Source organism: Gekko japonicus, unplaced genomic scaffold, assembly GCF_001447785.1.
Source record: "Gekko japonicus isolate JY-2015 unplaced genomic scaffold, Gekko_japonicus_V1.1 scaffold1161, whole genome shotgun sequence".
Taxonomy (NCBI): Eukaryota; Metazoa; Chordata; class Lepidosauria; order Squamata; family Gekkonidae; genus Gekko; species Gekko japonicus.
The window spans coordinates 206,977-223,405 of record NW_015171538.1 but is presented as its reverse complement, the minus strand read 5'-3'; the positions used below and the strand labels follow the sequence as shown (position 1 = coordinate 223,405).

The following is a 16,429-nucleotide window of genomic DNA, read 5'->3' as shown; positions in this document are numbered from 1 at the left end:
AGAGTACTTTGCCTGTCTTTTCATAAAGTTATAAACTGTGTTCCAGTTTTCCAACTTTAATACACTTTAATATAAGATTATAACATTTCTGTTAGTCCTTTCTTCAGTGGTGAATTGCTTCCTTTCATCCAAAGGACAGACAGTGCTGGTAATACTAATGTTGACCTTAACCCAATCTCTATTGTTAAAGAAAGGGCAGAACCATAGGTGTGAGGCAAAAGAGGAAGCCTAAAACAACACAGGGACTGCAATACAACTGAGCTGTTATAACAACCTGGGAGTACAAATTTTCACATCGTTCAGAGTCAAAATGTCCAAGCAGTGAAGAGTTTGCCGTAGCTATCCAACTGATTTTGATTAATGAAACCTGCATGGCCTCACTCCATTTGTTTATAACATAATTTACTGATAGTACTTATGCTCATTATGGAATAATCCTTTAGTGTTCCTCATTATTGAAGTCATCAAACACAATACTGATTGGGGCAACCAGAGAACCACATCACACAGACATCATCTTCTTTTCCACCTACATTTGACACATCACAATCCACTTCAGTAGCTCCACAAGTTATGTAATTGTCTTTCCAAATTAATCTGGGAGATACCATGCCAACCAGGCAAATGTATATGTATACAAATATACCAAACATTTATACTTGCTCTCTTCAGTCCTTTCAACACACCACCCTACTTCTTCTTGAGTCATTTAGTATGCCTTTTAAACATATATCCATCCCACATAAAAGTTTGGGTACACAGGACCCCAGAGACATAATCTTTTCATAGGTGTGTTTTAACCTGCTCTTAAATTGTACAATCTAGAGATATAGTATTTTTAATAGGTGTGTTTTCAATCTGCTCTTAAGTCGTATAATCTGTATTGACAATTTATGCCAATAAAGGCTAACTTGAACTTGAAGAGAATATGTGCGGAACAGCATTTCCCACATTCAATTTCACCAACTATTTTTTATGGTATTCCAGGTGCTTCATAACCCCTACTTTTGCACTGGGATGCTGCATAAGCAGGAGGTTTACTCCACACATGTGGAGGCTAGCTTTGCAGGTCACATGTGGTACAGACCCAATCCAAGAAATCAAATAGGCAAATAGAGAGATTGCAAATAAATACCCTGTTTTAAGGGGGGGGGGGTTTAAAGGAAAATTCTTACTCTATGTTCATAACCTCATGAGTTTATTTATAATCCAGAGTAACATACAACAAAATAAGTATCTTCTGGAACTGGTCTACTAAATAGGAATGCAATCATTGGAGCATATTGCTTTCAGCACAAATCCCAGACAGACAGCACAGGATACCATGCTTGACAGCTCTGAATATCCCCGAGATGTCCAGGAGAATCAACAGAGTCATACTCCTCCCATCTCTTGCCTGAAGAGGGCTGTCAAGTCAGGGCAAACAAGGCAATTTGAATTATGAACATTCACCAGAAACTGGATTGGATTGGGTATAGATAATCTATTCCAACCATGAATACCTAGACTTGTACAACCACCGTTTATTCAAGCACCTTATTTAAAAATTGAATGTTTGTGCATGGATGATAATGGTTAAGATCATAAAGAGATAATGAGGACTTCTTCAAGAGAGCCTATAAGGCCATTTATTTAAAGAGTTCAAACTACCCCCTTTGGTGTGAAATAATGAGCCAAGATGGGTAAGTGTTCAGCACAGAAGCCATTACTAGATGCTATTACACTTTAGCTCCCTGCAGGACTTATCTCAAGGTTCATTGTACACTGAATAACATGGGAAATGGATTACATACTTCCTTAAAACCTGAATGATGTTTACCCTGAGTTAATCACTTCTCTCCAGGTATTTCAACAATACATCCTTAAAGGACCATACAGGTGACCTCCTAGTGTCCTGGCCCAACTGATGAACCTCCTGATGGCACCTGGTATTTTTGGCCACTGTGTGACAGAGTATTGGACGAGATGGGCCATTGGCCTGATCCAACATTGGCTTCCATTATGTTCTTATGTTTTCTTAAGAACTACACCAAAGAACTACACCCAAATATTACCTATGTGATCACTTATTTTGGGATGAAGATGAGGTGACATAAGAGTTACCTTACCAAAAGTAGGTATTTGTTGACTCACTTCACCCTCTAGTTTACAATTCAATCAACTGTCAGACCCATACAAAGGTAACTAATCTTTCAAAATAGACCTTTGCTCAAGAAACTCTCAAACTAAGAATGCTAGGCATGACTTATAGTCATCAGGAGCTAACAGCCAAAACAGGTATACAATCCAAAACACAGTTATATATAGTATATATATACGGTATAATCACATCTGATATCTAAGTCAGGAAAGTTAGCTTGGAAAGAGTTAGCTATTGGCCTTCTTTTCTCTTTCACACAAACATGCATATATTTACCTGCCCACAAGGTACAATCAGTCTTTGTTGCATTCTTTCATGTCATGCCATATACTCATGAGAACTATATAAATTATAATTATCTGGAGACAGACAGACAATTAGTTTTATGGTCCAGGGGCAAAAAGGAGCAGTTACTGAAGGCCAATGGCAGAGTTAGATTTGAGGGCAGATGCAAGCTGGCAAATTATGGACATGAAATCTAACATCTGAGAATTAAAATATAGCTCTGACAAAAACAATACAGACAGCTATAAGGAAACACACAGGTATTAATGGATTTCTGTACGCCATTTCTTGTACAAAACAGCCCATAGCAAGCTTTCCCCATTTTAGGGCTGTTAAATATAAATCCTTGAAATACAAAAGTGATAACACAGTATAGTATATAACAACAAAAAAAGCACTGTATAAATAACGCAATCAAAGGCACTATGCTGAAGTGCAAAGGAACAAAGAATATTTATATAACACAATGTGTACAAACAAATACAATATAGTGTATACATATGACATACAACAACACAGAGTGTACAAAAGAAGCCGGCACACAGGACATAGGACGAAGAGACGAAGACTCCGGATTCCAATCTTCATTTCGTTGATATTTCTTCAGTTGTACCATACAGAAGTATCAACAAAATAAAGATTGGAATCCGGAGTCTTCGTCTCTTCGTCCTATGTCCTGTGTGCCGGCTTCTTTTGTACACTCTGTGTTGTTGTATGTCATATGTATACACTATATTGTATTTGTATATACTATATTGTATTTGTTTGTACACATTGTGTTATATAAACATTCTTTGTCCCTTTGCACTTCAGCATAGTGCCTTTGATTGTGTTATTTATACAGAGCTTTTTTTGGCTGAGATATAAATCCTTCCCATACAGTTAACCTCTGTATATAAAAAACAAAATGCCTCCCTATAACATCATCTAAATACATTGCCAGGACTTAATTTCTTGTAAGTACATGAGAAGCCAGTACCCACTCTTCACATTCAGACTCCTGAAAGGCCAACCTGTATCTTAGGAGTTCATGTTTTTGTTAGTCCTAAAATTAGAAAGTAACCGGTAGAATATGTTGACACCATCACCCTCTGTTCCTTCTCTTGCCAAAGTATTTATTTTATTTATTTATTTATTATGAGATTTGTATCCCGCCTTACCCATTTGGCTCAGGGCGGCAACAGACGGCAAACGCCGAGAATAAAAACATACATTACATTAAAAACTTAATAAATAAGAACTAAAATTGGTGCTCTACAGTACATTTTAACAGGACTCAAGATAGACGAATCTCATTTTCGGCTGATGATATCCAAGTTCGAGACGCCTGAGTGGTGTTCCTCTTTAGGGCAGCGTCTCTCCCCACCCAAGGCCAGGTCGATGGAAAAATCGGTCACAATGATGGTATCGTGGCAGTGGCGGCGGCTCCTACTCGAAAGCCTGGCGGAAGAGCTCCGTCTTGCAGGCCCTGCGGAACTGTGCGAGGTCCCGCAGGGCCCGGATCTCCACCGGGAGCTCATTCCACCAGGTAGGAGCCGCCACCGAAAAAGCCCTGGCCTTGGTTTGGGTGAGCTTGATGTCCCGGGGGCCTGGGACCTGAAGAAGGTCCAGGCTCCCAGATCGCAGCGCTCTCGGGGGAACATACGGGAAGAGGCGGTCCCTCAGGTAGGCTGGACCCTGGCCATTCAGGGCTTTAAAGGTAAGCACCAGCACTTTGAAGCGAATCCGGTATGCTATAGGCAGCCAGTGCAGCGCTTGCAGCACCGGCCGGATGTGGTCCCTCCTCGAGAGACCCATCACCAGCCTAGCTGCAGCATTCTGCACTAGCTGCAGCTTCCGGATTTGCGACAAAGGCAGCCCCAAGTAGAGAGCGTTACAGTAATCCAACCTCGAGGTGACCGTCGCATGGATCACCGTGGCCAGGTCCTCACGGCTGAGATAGGGGACCAACTGCCGGGCCAACCCTAGATGATAGAAGGCTGACCTAGCAGTGGCTGCCACCTGGGCCTCCATTGTCAGTGAAGAGTCCCGCAATCTCCCGCAGTATTAAAAGATGCTCCTATTTTGATCATTTGTAAATATCTCCACTTCCTGTATTTTTCAGAAATTAAAACTTTTACAACCCATGATGCACCCCATATCAATTGCCACCAGCGTGTCTCCTGAAAAGCATTTGTCCTGCAAATCAGCAATAATAATGGGGTCCAATGTGTCATATGTGAAGCTTTCAGGTAAATATTTTTTTTTAATTTGGAATTCCCAATAGAGAAAATGTAGTCAGTCACATGGTTGTACATACTTTTTTAGCCATATTATTTGTGAATAACCTTTTCTCTAAGTTAAAATCATATTTGATTATTTCTGCTCCTGTTTAATACTCTAACCATTAACCGTTATTAAGAGCAAGTCAGTTTTAAACATCTGGCTTTCTAATGATAGATAGCACAGAAAGACTATTATATAACTTTTTCCCTAATTCTCAGAATTATGAGTGGCAACCCATAATATCAGCATTAATTCTGTATAAAAAGAACATTGCTGGTAAATCCACTAAGCCCACACCTTAATATTTACTTCATATATGGTCTTTAGTTATAAGTATCATGCTTTAATGTACAAAGCTTTCCTAAACTATGACTGAATTGGATTATTTATTTATTTTATTTTATTAATTCAATTTTACCCCGCCCTCCCCCCAAACGGGCTCAGGGCGGCTTACAACAGTGGCCCAATTGCCAGGTTCCAACATGAATTATCCTACGTAAGTAAAATAAGGCCTTAAAAGGTGAACACAGCATCTAAATAATAATTGCATTGTTCAGTTATATGAAGTCAGCCAATAAATCCTTTAATTAGTTACCTGCCACTAGCTACCAGTTTCAGCGGGGTTGGATGTACCAGGACACAATGTGAAGCAATTGCTTCAGAGGGCAAATTCCAGAGGGTGTGCATGTTCTGCAACCCAGCTTCTAGCATTAGACACAATAAAGCACCAAAAATGGCATGGCGGACAGGTGTCATGCCGAAATGTCTAAGGCATTGATGTAAAGCTGTCAAGAGCGCATTTCTCTCTTGTCACACATTGTGTCAGTTGACGTTCAGACAGCATCTTATTCATAACACCTGATAATTGGTACTGGAGCTTTTGACATTAGTGCATGGACAAGTCTTGTTGCAAGGCGTCAGGTAGTTGAATCACTCCCCTATGCAACTCTTGCAGTCTTCACAAAACAATGAACAAACCTAACAATGACACTATGGAGAACCAGTTTGGTGTAGTGGTTAAGTGTGCGGACTCTAATCTGGGAGAACCGGGTTTGATTCCCCACTCCTCCACTTGCACCTGCTGATGTGACCTTGGGTCAGTCACAAGCTCTGGCACAGCTGTCCTTGAAAAAGGGCAGTTTCTGTCAGAGCTCTCTCAGCCCCACCCACCTCACAGGGTGTCTGTGGGGAGGGGAAGGGAAAGGAGTTTGTAAGCCACTCTGAGACACCATTGGGTAGTGAAGGGTGGGGTATAAATCCCTCCTCCTCTTTTTCTTGACAGCACATGTGTAAAAAAAAGCTCTCATCTTTTCAGGTAAATGTTATTTTTGAAAAACTTGGTTCTGCCTTGTCTTTGGTCTTCACTTTTGAAGCATCATTTCACGTTCACTAATGAAGAATGGCTCCTGCCAACCTAGCAGTTCGAAAGCAAGAAATTGCAAGTAGATAAATAGGTACCACTTCGGTGGGAAGGTAACAGCGTTCCGTGCACCTTGGTGTTTAGTCATGCCGGCCACATGACCACGGAAACGTCTTCGGACAGCGCTGGCTCTTCGGCTTTGAAACGGAGATGAGCACCGCAACCCTAGAGTCGGATTCGACTGGATTTCGAGCAAGGGAACCTTTACCTTTAATGAAGAATGGGTTATGACATTGTCCCTAACCAGGCACTAAGAGGACCAATTAATCTGCATCGGCCTCCCCTTTTTCCTACCAATACTCAATTCATGCACATTTAACAGTTAAATAAGAGAAAAATAACCCTCCACCATTTCAAAGAGCAAACAATGGTTACTTGAACTCATTAGTGGTTGTTATCATGCTTCTGAGCAATGCTTTAAACTCCTTTTCATTATGAGAACAGAAGGAAGGGGTGCCTAATCCAGGCAAGGAAATCCTTAAAATGCAGCGAAATGACTAATTCGTATTTATTATGAAGGGCTATTGCCACAAAGCGATGTTGATTCCACACTCCTTTATTGTCACATTAACCACTATAACTGTGAGAATGTTCCTCTAAGGAGCAACGTTCTTGTTGTTAACAACTGATTCATATATCAGGGCCTATATGGATGCAAACTAGTGAAAGCCATAGAACTGCATATATCTTCCCCAGTCCGATCCCTCACCTTACACGAATTTCCCCATCCTTAACCACAGTCCATTACATCTCCAATTTCATCCATGTTTAACCCTAACGATGGGGTACTTATAACCAGCTTCAAATACAGGCCAAGTGAGGATGATTATGTCTTCTTCACGCACTATGCATGTATATCTATTTGTTAGGTCAGCATCTGGAACTCTAAAGCTTGTTGCTGGACCAAAAGCACATGGGCAATCTGAACAGACATCAACCATTTGTTTGTGGACTAGAGGTCTGAATTCTGAGTCCACCCCCCACTTCCAGCAAGAGCAAGCAGGCCTACCCACCAGCAGGCACACAGATCCTTGCACAATGTCTGTTCCAACATTCAAGGACCTATAGATCAGTGCTAACAGATTTACAGAGCAATCCTAAGAACACTTACCTGGGAACAGAGTACAGTAAGATACTGAGTAGACCTGCTTAGGAGTGTTTTCTTAATCACCTGGTGCAGAGTCAACACATTCCATATGCCCTGTGAAACATAAGACTGAAGGGATGGTGTAATTCAAAACTGATGTCCCAAGGCCTTTCTTTTTAAAGGAATGGGGCAGCCAGCCTTTAGTATGGATACTGGCTATGATCATGAGTCAAGACTAGATTCCATGGCTACCTCACCAATGCTATGCTGTTGCAGCATGGACTGCACGACAGAGCTGAGATTTAATCATTGTCCAAAGACATGGAGGGAGGTAAAGAATCTGCATAATTATATTGGGGCATTTTAATGTCCACAGTCTCACACTTTTGATTTGACTTGTGGCATCCTTACACCTCCACAATTCCACAACTTCCTTATAATTCTGCTGAGCTGCTCTTAAGAATTATGAACAGCAGATATTTAATGTCCCAACCACATTTTATCATCATTATGCTTCTGTGTCTTTGACTAAGCGTTGCAGGACTGTCAAACAAGCCTTTGCATGCAGAGAGGAACTTAGTCATCTGCTTCCCTCAGTATACTTATGCAGCTGGCTACAACTGCTTCAGTTTTAAAAGTAAATGCCTTGCCACCTCATGGCTGAAGCAGAATTCTAAAGCCATTGTCTACTCTGTAGCATACAAACACAGGCTATGATGAAGAATGTCCTTGAAAAACCAGTACGGTTGCTACAAGGTGATGGCAGAAACTGCTTCAAATAAGCAAGCCTCTTGGGGGGGGGGGGGTTTCCAAATTTGTAAATACAAAAAACTAATAAGAGAGTTTCCCATTTCCTTCTGCCTGCAACCAATTTTTTTGGACCTCTCTTAATCTGCACCCACCACAAAACAGACTGGAACTAAAGTCTTTCTTAAAGGAAGCTCCCCTCACAACTTAATAGGTGCTGAGCCCCATTTACACCAGTCTTAGCAGAATACATTAATGCCACCCAGCAAAACCACCCTGGGGAAAGTAAATAGAAAAGATGAGCACCAGGAAAAATACAGCCTGAGACTATTAAAGAGTACCTAATCCAAATCCATGACAAGTTTATAACCATATTCAGCAATATGAGGAGGGAGGAAAATTTTAAATGCCCTAAGAGCAGACCAAAGAAAGGCAGTAACTACTCAAGTCTGCTCCTGCTATACCTTGTCCCACCCAAGCCAATTGTAGGTTCGAATGACTAATGAGGATAGGCCATTCCAAGGCTGTATGGCAGGTGTTCAAGTCTCACCATAACCATGCCTCCTCATTTTCATAACCCCACTGCAAATAACTAGGCCCGATCTAATGACTGAAACAGCCAGCACAGTAACATACACACAAGCCAAGAATTTAAAAAGATGCTTTAGGAAAGTTCACACGTTTCCAGAAAGCACCAGAAGAAGCAGAAGTGAATCTTCTGTTTGCTCTTCCACACAACATGTGGAGGCCATTTTCACTGTAACTATGAATTATTGTTCTCATAGTTACATGAGAGCAACATGTGAGAAGCTACAATTGCTAACCAACTTAGATTGGTGGGAAGGACAGGGTATAAATCGAATGAATACATAAGTAAATAAATAGATTCTTTCTTTCCATCATTTCCATAGATCATTACCATCAACTGGGCCAAGATAACAGTATTTCAACCAATTATTCACAAGGTCTGCTTGGGAATTCTACAAATAATGAGTTTACAACTATTGTTTTACCTGTGCTTTACCTCGTCATCTTCCTGGCAAGCATCTTGCTGAATGGCTTGGCAGTATGGATTTTCTTCCACATTCAAAACAAGACAAGCTTCATTTTTTACCTTAAGAACATTGTGGTTGCGGACTTGCTAATGACTCTGACATTTCCATTTAAAATCATTCAGGACTCAAGAATGGGGCCATGGCACTTCAATTTCTTCCTATGCCGTTACACAACAGTTCTGTTTTATGCCAACATGTACACCACAATTGTATTTCTTGGACTCATTAGCATTGATCGGTATCTAAAAGTGGTGAAACCATTTGGAGATTCCCGGATGTACAGCATTACTTTTACCAAGATTCTGTCGGCATGCGTTTGGATTGTTATGACATTTTTGGCAGTGCCAAACGTGATCCTTACAAATGGTTACCCAACTAGGAAAAATATAGGTGACTGCTTAAAACTTAAAAGTCCTTTTGGAATAAAGTGGCATGAAGCAGTCCTGTATGTCAACAACAGTATGTTTATCATTGTACTGACAGTCCTAATAGGATGTTATATTGAAATATCCAAATATATCCATAAATCAAGCAAGCAATTTATTAGTGCTTCAAGTCGCAAACGGAAACACAACCAAAGCATAAGGGTAGTTGTAGCTGTATTTTTTACTTGCTTTGTACCGTATCACTTGTGCAGAATACCTTTTATTTTCGGCCATCTGGATAAATTTTTCAGCGATCCAGCACACAAAATCCTGTACTACTGCAAGGAAGTCACTCTTTTCCTGTCTGCGTGTAACGTGTGCCTAGATCCAATTATCTATTTTTTTATGTGTAGATCATTTTCACGGAGGCTGTTCAGGAAGTCAAACATGCGAACAAGGAGTGAAAGCATTAGATCGCTTCAGAGTATCAGAAAATCAGAAGTGCGCATATACCATGATTACACTGATCTGTGATATTACCAAATCTCAAAGACTTTTTTTCTTGTGTACTACCAGTAGGTTTGTTATTTGTACATAATAAAAGTATTTTGTTTGATTATACATTTTTGAACAAATACGTGCCAAACCGATCAGTTTTCATAGTTCTCAATATGCAAGGGAAGCATACAAATATAGCCCAATAATCATTGGGAGAATGACAACATCTGAAAATGGTGACTGAAAGGGGCTTTTGAGGATTCAGCAGCATTAAAGAAATTACACAGTGCCATCTAGTGGATAATGTAATAATAAAGCATGCCATTAGGAGTCTGCAGGATCGCAGTTTCAGTTGATTCACACAATGCTCTCTGAATTGTACCTGCCAACTGGGACTGCATAAAACTACATTAAATCTGTAGAAGCCAGTTTCACAGTTACAAAATGCACTTTACTTTCAGAGAAATTATCAGGTTAGGGTTTGCAATACGAAAACAAAAAAAGAACACTTCTGAAGAACGCAAAAATGAAGTGCAAAAGTACAAGAAGGTATGTAAAAAACCCAGGGGTGTATTGTGAAGTCTAAACTGAAATCACCACCTAAAACCACAGTATGAGAAAAATATATAATAAGCGTACAATTACAAACAATGTTCAGCATATCAATAACAACTGTAAAAATACAAAACACTAGGCAGTACAAATATATAATGCATCCAAAAAAGTGCAAAAGGAGTTAAAACACATGACATACAGATAGATTGCCAGCCAAATCTGTTGCAAGTGAACCTTCATCAGAGTATTTCTGTATTGTCCTGTTTATTCAGACGGGTCGTGGTAATTTCAGGACAGCCACCAATTCAAATCAAGCCACTGAAAATTAGTTCTCTTGCTCATGCTATGTGAGATGCAAACGGTTAGGAATGATTAGATTAGGGTTTGCAACATGCATCATAAGTAATGCTAGCTTTGAACCTCACAACCAATTGGTTCTCCACCGCAACTATGACAAAATAGTACCAGTGAAAATCTGTTCTGTGTGGTCAGGTTCACTCTGCAAGGCAACTGAACTGCATACAACAGCCAGTTACGAGTCCCACATCATAAGGAGGCTTCCCACACTCTTCACAGCATGCCACTGACTATCAGTGAAAGCTACTTTGTGCTCTCACTGCCATTATGCCACTCATCAGGGAACTTGGCTTATACTTAAGACCAGAGGCGATTCTGAGGAGGGGGTGCTATAAGTGGGATGTAGAAATAGTCATTAGTTAAGTTGGCTTTAAAAAGAGTATTAGACTAGATAACTGAGCACCAGTCCATCAATGACTATTGTCCACAATGTCTCACCCTGGAGCCTCTACGTTCACGGACAATAGCCTTCTAACTAAACACTAGTCCTGAGCGGCAACAACAGGGGAGACTTTCACTTTCATGCTCTTGTAGTCTTTTTCCATGGGCATTTGGTTGACCCACCAAATGTAAAAGGGATACGGGGACTAATCATTGGTCTGATCCAGCATGGCTGCTCTTATGTTCCTGGCAGTGGGCTGATTCCACTTGTACCTTTTAAAATTCAGGGCTCTACTGGTAGCAGGAGCTCCTTTGCATATTAGGCTACACCCCCTAGTGTAGCCAATCCTCCAAGAGCTTACAGAGCTCTTCTTACTGGGGCTACTGTAAGCTCTTGGAGGACTGGCTACACTAGGGGTGTGTGGCCTAATATGCAAAGGAGCTCCTGCTACCAGTGCAGGTCTCACCCTTATGGTAAAGTTATGGTTCATTCTTTTGTAATTGGGCAAACGTCACAAGGAAATTACCAAGGGCCAATCTGGACACAGCCAATATTTAATAGGAGCTTCCTCTTTTTAATCAAATTTAAGAACATAGCTCAACATTCTTTACAGGCATTTGGCAACCATATAACAGATATAAAACTTATCAGTGGAGCCAGCTCCGAGCCCTTTCTTCCATCCATAAACTTCCCCATACCATCATTTCCTACATCCCAATACAGACACTGCACTAACATACACCAGCTGTGATGTGCAGTTCCATATAACAGACCACTCCAGTACTGATTTAACACAACAGCTGGGGAGAAATCAATGAATGAATGGTTAAGAATACTGAAGACAGCAAGCGAGTCCATCATAAATTACATACGAATAATGGACTATATTGTGTGTGCAGTGTTCCTAGGCAACAGGCATTTTCTTCCACTGCCAGTTTGAGCAATTTCATGTCTCGCCATTAAAAGGGTTTTAAAAAAAATACCTACACCTGTAACTCCAAACTTTAAAAATCACACAAACTGAAGTCTGTTGAAAAACACCTGATGAACAACAGGATTTGTCTCCCACACCACTATTATAGAAGTTTATACACCTTATCTTCAGTTGCAGGAAAACTATGAGTACCATCTACATTCTTCTTAAATTGTATTGAATATGATTAAATTTAGGAATTTCATTCCCTGATATCAGTAGCACAGTGTTCACAGGATATAAATTATAAACCAAAAGGGTTATATAAATTTATTTTATTTATTTATTTCATTTCTACTCCGCCCTCCCCATTGTGGCAGGCTCAGAAGTTAACTTATCAGAAATGGCTGAGAAGTTACAGTTCACTTATGCAGTTCAACTGCTTCCCTGCATACAATCAATCCATACTGTTCCCAGATCTGGGATCATATGAAAAAAGTCAGCAAGAACCAAAATGTTCCTAGCTAAAACCAACAGCAAGTCCATTGGTTGGTACATTCTAAGTAATGGAACTATATCCAGTCCCATTTCAGGTGTATTCACCTTTTAAGTCAATCTTCTAGCTGGCATATAGTTATAAACAGGGGTCATTTCCTGCAGGAGTGCACAGGAGCAGAGCTTCGGCAGTAAAGAGCCCAGGGGGCGGGCACATGCAACAAGCCCCACCCCCTGCTCCCAGCAGCCCTCAGTCAGAGCAAGAAGCAGCCAGGTAAGTTGCAAAGCTCCCCCCGGAACAAAACAGTCCAGTGGCACCTTTAAGACCAAGTTTTATTCAGGTACAAGCTCTCCCTCCTCTGCAAGGACAGATCTGCATGTTCCACCCCACCCCCCCAATAGCTAGTAATCCAAAACAATCCAGTGGAGCCTGAGCCGTGGGTGTTGCCTTCTGACACACTTCCGGTGATGTCAGGGGGTGTGGAATATGCAAATAAGTTATGCTAATGAGTTATACTAATGAGCTCCTGCACCTCTTTTTCTACGAAATGACCCCTGGTTATAAACTTTGTACATGGGACTCCCTTCAGAAAGTTCTTGGAAACATCAACTTGCTCAAAATGCAGCTTTTCCATTTTTGATCAGGAACTAGCTAGTCTGAACCCATCACGCCTGCGTTACTACTAAGCCTTCACTGGCTTCAAGTCTGTTTCTGGGCTCAATTCAGGGTCCTGGGCTCTGACTATTACAGTTCTGACCAGTTTGAAACCAGGGTAAATCCAGGACCACTAATTCCAGCATCAACCCATCCAGTCACTGAGATAATCTAGACAGGCTTGGCTCCATGTTCCCCTACGCTCTGAACCTCAACAGGTAGCTACATTGAAGGGGGCTTTGTCAGTGGTCATGCTCTACCGTGACACTGCTTTTCCCATGTGGTTTGCTTTGCATTGTCTTTCCTGGTTCATCATAAGACCCGTGTGGTCTGACATGGCTTTTAATTTAATCTGTTGCTAATTTGTGTTGTTCAGTTGACAGTTAATGGATATTATTGTACACTTCTGCTGCAGATAAATTTATTTCTTCTTGTAGAAGCAGAGGGCTTTTGATATTGTCTGTCTTATAATTTGGTGCATATTTGAAATTAATTTACACAATCACTTTGTGATAAAACGGTAGCTTTGAAAAACAAATATTTAGCTCTTTTCATGTACAGACATGTTCACACTATTTCTTCATATAAACCCATAATTGTACCCAAAAAAAACCCCAGCCATCATGCATATTTTCTCTTATGCAACCTTTTTCTCCTGAAAGGGCATGCAAGCCCTTTCAGGAGAAAAAGAACGTATAAGAGAAAGCACGCATACTTTACTCCAAGAGGCACACTGCTTGCCAAAGTTTAATGAGTTTGCTTTGAACTCTAAACATTCAAGTACAGCAGACTTCTCTGCATTATACATATAATTAATTTTGTATATGTTCTAAATATTTTGAATCACTTTCACCCTGAAGGGGAAAAGTGCAAATGAAAATAGTACATGGATGACTATTCATCCATGACTCCAAACTTATTTATAGTGTCATCTTAGTAGGGGGTATTAAAATAAGTTAGTTCAAAACAAGATGTTTCTATTCCAGTCTTAATGCAAGTCTAAACAAAAGCTGGTAGATCAGCAGTACCCAAAACTGCATGATCTACATCCAGAAACTTAATAAATTTTATTTACTGCAGTTAAATTGCACAGCCAAAAGGTAGTAAAAGATTGTTTATTCATATAACCTGACATTTCTTATTAACTCATTAGTACTACTAGCACTACCATGAATGAAGATAAGAAATCTTTTCAGGATTTAAATCCCATAAAAAGTATTGATTTCTATATTTTCCTATAGTAATTATATTCAAGAGAATTAAATCTCCAGATTTTTTGCTGATTTTAAGGGCCCAGCATGTTGCCCCATCTCTGGCCCCATGGAATAAGATATATGGGGTGGATCCAAAAATTCTCTTCTGCTAAGGGAAAGTGTTCCTTTGATGGAGGAAGTCTTCCTTCAGTGGAGGAAGACTCTCATGTAGCAAAAGCCAGACCATGAATCCAGCTCACTGTTTAGAAGAAAATAAGAATTTTTAAAAGTCTCTCACAATAATATTTTTCTTCCCTTTAAAATGAATTCTTATTGGTGCAATGAAGTTTGAGAGCAGCATTATGTCTCATGGATTTAAACAGGATTTACTTCCAACTAAGATTTTTGCAATCAAATGTAATTGTGGATGTGAACACAGGTCCAAAAGATTATAGATAATGGGGGGGGGGAGATGTTGATGGAAAGCGGGGGAGGGTGGTGGCAGGGAAACTGACACTTTTTATTGTTTTATATTATTGCTGTTTTGTAGCCTTTGTTGAAAGCACAGGATAGAAATGTCTCAAATAAATAAAATATGTAAATATCTGTACAGACATCCACTTATACATTGGGTCCCTTCTGGAATAAGGTTCTTAGGCATGAATTCAGAACACCATTAGGGATAGACATCAAGTTTAACAGAACTATGTATGTGAGTTAATTTGGACTTGTTAAAAAGCTGAGCAGCCAAGGCCTTCCAGGGGTCAGTACCATTGCTTAAAGAACTGTCATGGAACTGTCAACAATCAGAAATATCCACTGAAGGCACATTTCTAACAGCTGTTTCATGACACAGCTAGACTTAAGAAATCTCATTGTTTGTTGGCACAATCTGTGGAAGCAATGCTCTGCTGTGTTTTTCCTTAACAAACATGACTTTGCTGCAATTATCTGTAAATGTTTACTTAGTACATTTTCCTTTAATACCCCCATAAGGACAAAGCTACAAATTCTGAACATGTTTGCAGTCCCTGAGTCCAACAACATTATTGAGAAAGAGAACAATTGCTGCATTAAATTAGAATACCTTCATTATTTAGCATCTTAAGACAACTCAGTGTCTTTACCATCATCGGCTGATTTAAAGCAGAGGTACATAATCTTAAGAGATTATTAGGAAAGGCATTAAAGGAATCCCACTCCATAGCCTTGAAAGACATTGACCAGGAACTAATTCTGTGAACATCTACATAGCCAAACACTAAGCAATGCAAAATATAATCCGCTGTGAGTAATGGATCAGTCAGGGGGATACACTAGAACTATGCTCTGTTTTAATTACAAAATCAGGATTCCATTCACCAGTGATCACTTAAATCCTGTTCCACTTTGCCAATTGCTGGCTTCACAACCTCTGTTCTGGCCAGGCATCTGTTTAGCCAAGGAATGTGTAAGGGCTACAATGGAGAAGAAACTAGGATGTCTGCATTCATATGTCAAACAAAATACATAGGTATGATGATGTTTAATAAACCAACTTCAAACAGTGTTTCAGATCCTGGTTTGACAGGCCCCAACGGTTGGTAGTGGAAAGTGCCATCAAGTCGCAGCCAACTTATTGTGACCCCGTAGGGTTTTCAAGGCAAGAGACTAATAGAAATGGCTTGCCATTGCCTGCCTCTGCTAAGCAACCCTGGACTTCCTTGGTGGTCTCTCATTCAAGTACTAGCCAGCTTGGTGTAGTGGTTAAGAGTGTGGACTCTAATCTGGGAGAACCTGGTTTGAATCCCCACTCCTCCACATGCAGCTGCTGGTGTGACCTTGGGTCAGTCATACGTTTTTTCAGAGCTGTTCTCTCAAGGGCAGTTCTCGAGAGAGCTCTCTCAGCCCCACCTACCTCACAGGGTGTCTGTTGTGGGAAGGGAAAGGGATTGTAAGCCACTCTGAAACTCCTTCGGGTAGTGAAGGGTGGGGTATAAATCCAATCTCTTCCTCTTCTTCATCTTCTAGCTAGGAC

At 40.4% G+C, this 16,429-nt stretch overlaps 3 protein-coding genes across 9 annotated transcripts in view; 2 read left to right on the top strand and 1 right to left on the bottom strand.

The window, feature by feature from the left end:
• The window catches only part of GPR87 (G protein-coupled receptor 87), a 22,288-nt gene extending 12,390 nt beyond the window's left edge, over positions 1-9,898 (top strand). For 4 of the 6 annotated variants that reach the window (XM_015419624.1, XM_015419625.1, XM_015419623.1 and 1 more), the window contains 2 exons: positions 4,530-4,656; positions 8,856-9,898. In XM_015419624.1, the coding sequence (XP_015275110.1) occupies positions 4,530-4,656; positions 8,856-9,898 (1,170 nt within the window). The remainder of the gene's footprint in view (positions 1-4,529; positions 4,657-8,855) is intronic. The other 2 variants (XM_015419627.1, XM_015419628.1) reach the window with 1 other exon arrangement.
• Positions 1-16,429, bottom strand: part of MED12L (mediator complex subunit 12 like) — a 240,815-nt gene that overhangs the window by 126,079 nt on the left and 98,307 nt on the right.
• Positions 1-16,429, top strand: part of P2RY14 (purinergic receptor P2Y, G-protein coupled, 14) — a 44,643-nt gene that overhangs the window by 12,167 nt on the left and 16,047 nt on the right. The window contains exon 1 of one of the 2 annotated variants that reach the window (XM_015419630.1): positions 4,596-4,656. The exons of the other annotated variant lie outside the window; for it this stretch is intronic. The gene's annotated coding sequence lies outside the window, so the exon portion shown is untranslated. Of the gene's footprint in view, positions 1-4,595; positions 4,657-16,429 lie in introns of those variants that run through there. 2 annotated transcript variants of the gene reach the window in all.